Genomic DNA, 5649 nt, shown 5'->3' on the forward strand with positions numbered 1-5649 from the left:
CTGTTCCAGCACGGATCTGCCCCAGCTCTACAAACAGACATTGCTGCTGCAGCTCCAGAGAAGGCAATAAAGGAGAATCTCTTCAGAAAACTGTGCTGGGAGATCCTTTAGTTCCTTGAAAGCCACCGAGAGCGCAGCCCCTCATTGACACAGTCTGTGGCCACATGGATAGTGGAAAGAATCAAATAAGAAATGGCACAAACAATGGCATTTCTTTGTGGCAACATTAATATGTAAAACAAAGAAAGTCCAAAATGAAACCAACAAGAAGTAACAAAGATGACTTTTATTACAAGTGATTTGCAGAAATTGGCTAGCAATTTATTGTTTCTGAAAGCATCCAGTCATCAGTCTCCACACTGCAGCCTTGAGCTCCTGGTTCCTCAGGCTGTAGATGAGGGGGTTCAGGGCTGGAGGCACCACTGAGTACAGAACTGACAGGGCAAGATCCAGAGATGGGGAGGAGATCAAGGAGGGCTGCAGGTAGGCAAATGCACCAGTGCTGAGGAAGAGAGAGACCACAGCCAGGTGAGGGAGGCAGGTGGAAAAGGCTTTGTGCCGTCCCTGCTCAGAGGGGATCCTCAGCACAGCCCTGAAGATCTGCACATAGGAGAAAACAATGAACACAAAACAACCAAGTGCCAAACAGACACTAACAGCAATGAGCCCAAGTTCCCTGAGGTGGGATTTGGAGCAGGAGAGCTTGAGGATCTGGGGGATTTCACAGAAGAACTGGCCCAGGGCATTGCCATGGCACAGGGGCAGGGAAAATGTATTGGCTGTGTGCATGAGAGCATTGAGAAAGGCACTGGCCCAGGCAGCTGCTGCCATGTGGGCACAAGCTCTGCTGCCCAGGAGGGTCCCGTAGTGCAGGGGTTTGCAGATGGACACGTAGCGGTCATAGCACATGATGGTCAGGAGGGAAAACTCTGATCCAAGGAAGAAGAATATCAGAAAGACTTGAGCAGCACATCCTGTGTACGAGATGGTCCTGGTGTCCCAGAGGGAATTGTGCATGGCTTTGGGGACAGTGGTGCAGATGGAGCCCAGGTCGCTGAGGGCCAGGTTGAGCAGGAAGAAGAACATGGGCGTGTGCAGGTGGTGGCCGCAGGCTACGGCGCTGATGATGAGGCTGTTGCCCAGGAGGGCAGCCAGGGAGATGCCCAGGAAGAGGCAGAAGTGCAGGAGCTGCAGCTGCCGCGTGTCTGCCAGTGCCAGCAGGAGGAAGTGGCTGATGGAGCTGCTGTTGGACATTTGCTGTGGCTGCACATGGGCACCTGTTCAAGGAGAAAGGACAGGGACAAGTCAGGAGAGGCTGCTTGGAGACAAACCTGGGCCATTCCCTGCAGCCTGTCGTGCTGGAACTCACCCACCCTTGATCCTGCTCTGGGAAAACCTTCACCCAGGTCCCTGCCTGAGCTCCATCTGTGCTGGCTGAGTGTGCCAGGAGCAGCCAGGCCTGTGCGTGAGGGATCTCTAGGAGCTGTCCCTGCCCTGCTGCCCTGGGTTTGTGGCCCTGTGGCAGAGGGACAAGGCTGGATATTCAGGATTTGTCAGGGGAATCACTCCTACTGCAGAAAAGCTTGGTAGCATCTGCATTCAGACTTCTAAAGGAATTTCACTTTATTTCTAATGGAAATCGATGGCAGGAGCTGGTTTTAGGAATTGTTTTCTTACCCACACACCATTCCTGGCTCTCTGAGGTCAGAAATCCCCAGCATTCCTGCTGCACTCAGAGTTTGCCACTGAGAGATGTGAGAGGCAAAGGATTCCCTGTGGCTGAGGGAAGGTGAGGGGCTGGATGGGCTTGTTCTCCCAGCACTGCTCTGCTCAGCCCCCTCTGCTTCCCTGAGCATCTCCCTGGGCCTGGACATCCCCTCCTGAGAGGTGCCTTGAGACTGACCAGCCAAAGTCACAGTTCTGGAGTCTCTGTAAACGTTCAAACATTCCTTTGATGATCCTGTGTGTCCCTTTAAACTTAGAATATTTTTTTGTTCTGGGATTACAATTCCTGTTCTGCTTCTCTCATCCACCTGAGTCTGTAATCAAAACAGAAAATAACCTCCTTGCAACAGTGTTAGAACATCAAGGTAAAAAACAGACCTTTATTGTAAGCTTCCAGGTCTCCCAGTGGGGATGGGGCACACCCAGCCCCTGATTTCAACCATTTATTAAGTTTGATTAATTAGGATTTTTAACAGGGGAATCCAGGAGAAGACTCCATTGCCCCAGTAGCCCACAAAAAGGTCAATCCATTGGAGTAGGTCCAAGGGCTTCTTTGCCCCAATTTTTGTTATGACTGCTCACATTCTGGTCAAAATGCAAAATGTTCTTCTTTCAGGTCCGCTTCCTGATAATAAGGCTATACAGTATTTCAGGAATGTATTTAGATAGTCAGCTTATTGTTCTAAAATCTAAGAGCAAGGTTAGGAAATGTACTAGAGTTAATTAAGGATTATAGTGATAGAAGTATATAATAGTAGTTTAATACAGTTAATTAAGAATTTAATACAGTAAAGTAAGGATTATAATTTTAAAAGTATATAATAGTTCTTTACAGAGCTATGGCTATATTAAAAAATTATAAATAGCAAAAATCTTTCTGTCAGCAACCTCATCTTTTCCATCCTGCTCCAAGCAGGAAATTGAATACACTCTCAGGAAAGCTCCTGATCTTTACAGCAATCCCAGGCTTACCTTCTTTGGGAAGTGCCCTCCGGAGCTGTGCCCAGGCTGGTCTGGAGCTGGGAGCAGCCCTGCCCCAGCCAGCCCCTCTCAGCAGCAGCACCTGCCCTGCTCAGGGTGGCTCCTTCCCCCCACAGCTCCTGGCCAGCGCTGGGAGCAGCTCCAGGGCCGGCTGAGAGCTGTCCCTGGCAGGCAGCAGAGTCCCTGGCCCAGCACAGCGCCCTGGGCTGCAGGACCCTGCTCTGCAGGACAGCCCTGGGCACCCCTGGCACAGGAGATGAGCAGAGAATGCACTCACAGGGTCTGTGGGCATTGGGATGTTCCAGCTTTAGGAGATCTCTCCAGGAGCTGCAGCTGCATTGTCCTGCAGCCAGAGGTTCCTGTGCCAAGGGCTGGCAGTGATTCTGCCCCAGGCACTTCTCAGCCCCTTCCCAGCCCTGACTGATTGAAGCTCTCTGTGCCTCTGTGCTGTGCCTGGGCTGGCTGCAGGCAGTGCCCCAGCCCTGCTGGGCTGGGAGAAGAGCTGCTCAGCAAGAGAAATGTGCTTTTGAAGCTCTGCTTGCTTACCAGGATCACCCTCTGTGCCAGGAGCCCAGCCCAGCTCAGCAGCACAGACACAGCACAAGGACTTTAATGACCCTCTGGGGCTTTGTGCTCAGGCCCTGAACATCAGGCCCTGAGAGGGAGCTGCAGAAACCTCTCCAGAACTCCAAGTCAGAATCCAACTCCAAAGTTTCTTTGACTTTTAATGGGTCCCACTGAGGGACACAACTGAGAAAGTGTCCCCAGGCCCCAGGCAGAGCAGAGAACTGGAGGCACTGATGCCAGGTGAGGACAAAGAGAAGCCAAGTCTTGGTGCCCTGGGGCACAGCAGGGTCTGTGCCACCAAGGGCTGTGAGGAGACACCTTGTCCTGAGGCCCTGGGGCCTCCTGGCACAGCCCCAGCCAGGCTGGGCACTGTCAGCCCCTGGTCCTGCCCTCAGCATCCCCCCCATGCCCACATCCCAGTGGCCTCAAAGATCTGCTGGAAGGAGTCCCTGGGGAGCCTTGGTCAGGAATGGCCTGGGGGCTACTTCTTGCTCCCAGGGACTGCAGGTTTTTCAAAGGACTTTGGCTTTTGCTTTTGGCTTGCAGTCTCTGAGAGGTTTTTGCAATCATGGCCTTCAATATTCTGCTTTAATTAGTCCCTGGAGAGGCTTTGTCATTAACAACACTCAGTGGGGCCCATTACTGTTTCAAGGTACTTCAGATATTTTAAGGTACTTGGTGTTTCCCTTTTGTTACAGACTCTGTGAGAGGTTTGTGCAATCATGGCCATAATCATCTGCTTTAATGAGTCCCTTGAGAACTTTGTACTGACACACAGTGGGGCTCATTAATACTTTGAGATTCTTAGCTTTTGTAAGGTACTTTGGATTTTCCTTTCCACACTGAGAGGTTTTTGTGCCATTTTGAGTCTCTGAGAGGTTTTTGTGCCATCCTGGACTCCAATTATCTCCTCCAAGGACTCCATGAAGAGCCTGTGGTATAGATGGAACTTTGTGGTTCCCAATAATTCTTTAGACTCCAACCACTTTGGGGTTTTCCTCTGACTTTGACTCCGGGAAAGGTTTGTGCAATCTCCTCTCAGGCTCTGAGGTTCCAGGTCTCAGCTCCAAATGCACCATGGGGCTCATTAGGATCAAGTATGTCCTGACAAACCATGGGTTTGCCTCAATTTCTCTCTGCTCTCTTGCAGTTTGTCAGGAATTTTCTGTAGTGGTTTTGGTTCACCATTTTGAGATTTCTCGGCGAATGCTTCAATTAGTGTGGTGGGCTCATTGCTGGCTAATTACCAGTGCACTCACTAGAATATACTTACTCATTTCCTGCTGTGAGATAGGATTAGGAGAAAGGCAAAGTAGTCACAGAATTTTTAAAAGGGTATAAATAAAATTGTATTAACAATAACTAAAGAAAGAGTAATAAGAATCAGAACAAAATTTTCAGAACACTTCCTCTCTCCATAAAACCTGACAATATAAAGAGAAAATACCTAAAATTTTCAGTCAGTTTACCACCTCTAGAATAGTCTTTCTTCACTTCACTTAGGCAGAGAAGTTCCTCTTGTTAATGTTATGGAGACTTCTCCACAGGAAAACAGTTATCTTATGGCTTTTCATTTCCACAAATAGCAGCTGCCAGGAGAAATGTGCAATCGTGAACTCCCTCCCATTTTTTCACAGCTTTTCCCACCGCTGTGCTTATGGGCCATACCAAGTTATGGGGTATTAGTTTTGAGATGAGCTGTTTAAGAGCAAAGGTTCTCTTCATCTATTTCTGAAATCATCTTTATCTGTGGAACAGAGGTCTTCTTCTCTCCCTGAATGCACAGGTTCTCATCACTGTTCTCCCTTTCTCTGTTCAAACTTCTCATGGGATCACAGCTACTTCAACATTTCCTTACTTTAGCAGGGAGGCCTCTGCTGAAACAAGTCATCTCCCCATACTTTTCAGTGCATTATAGGGAAAAAGAGAGTCTGATGTATCAATGACATCCTTCTCCATAGCTTCAGCAGAGGCTTTCAGCCCCAAGATCAAGGCATCAACTCATCCCTCCCATCTGGGACTCAACTTCCTCTTCCCTGCCCTCGGTGTGTCCATGCTGCTCCTCTGTGTGCCTGCCCTGTGTCCTTTTCTCTCACTGGAGGGAGGATGGCAGCACTGGCAGAGTCAATATCTCCCGGGGCTGCAGATGGTTCCGTGAGCCCGGCCGGGCTCGGTGCTTGCGGCCGGAGCTGTTTTGCCATGGAGGTTTCTGCAGCGGCTGCGCTGGGGCTGTGTCAGGCTGGGCCGCGCTGGGGCAGGGCCAGGATCTCAGCAGCCAGGCCAGAGCCCAGCAGCAGCACGGCCGGGGCCGATGGCTTCTCCTGCCCTGCCCGCCGGCTGCGGGCGAAGCCCAAGGGCGGCAGAGCCTTGGCCGAG

At 50.4% G+C, this 5649-nt stretch overlaps 1 protein-coding gene across 1 annotated transcript; it reads right to left on the minus strand.

Moving 5' to 3' along the window:
• Nucleotides 1-321: 321 nt before the first annotated feature.
• LOC144248874 (olfactory receptor 14A16-like) lies at nt 322-1307 on the minus strand. The gene has a single exon (XM_077790852.1). It carries the CDS (start codon nt 1252-1254, stop codon nt 322-324), a length of 933 nt encoding a protein of 310 aa, XP_077646978.1. The 5' UTR covers nt 1255-1307.
• Between the last annotated feature and the right edge of the window lie 4342 nt (nt 1308-5649).

Source organism: Lonchura striata, unplaced genomic scaffold, assembly GCF_046129695.1.
Source record: "Lonchura striata isolate bLonStr1 unplaced genomic scaffold, bLonStr1.mat Scaffold_99, whole genome shotgun sequence".
Classification (NCBI taxonomy): Eukaryota; Metazoa; Chordata; class Aves; order Passeriformes; family Estrildidae; genus Lonchura; species Lonchura striata.

What these genes read in the sequence shown, in the direction of transcription:
- LOC144248874 (XM_077790852.1), bottom strand. Translation starts at nt 1,254, where the DNA reads ATGTCCAACAGCAGCTCCATCAGCCACTTCCTCCTGCTGGCACTGGCA.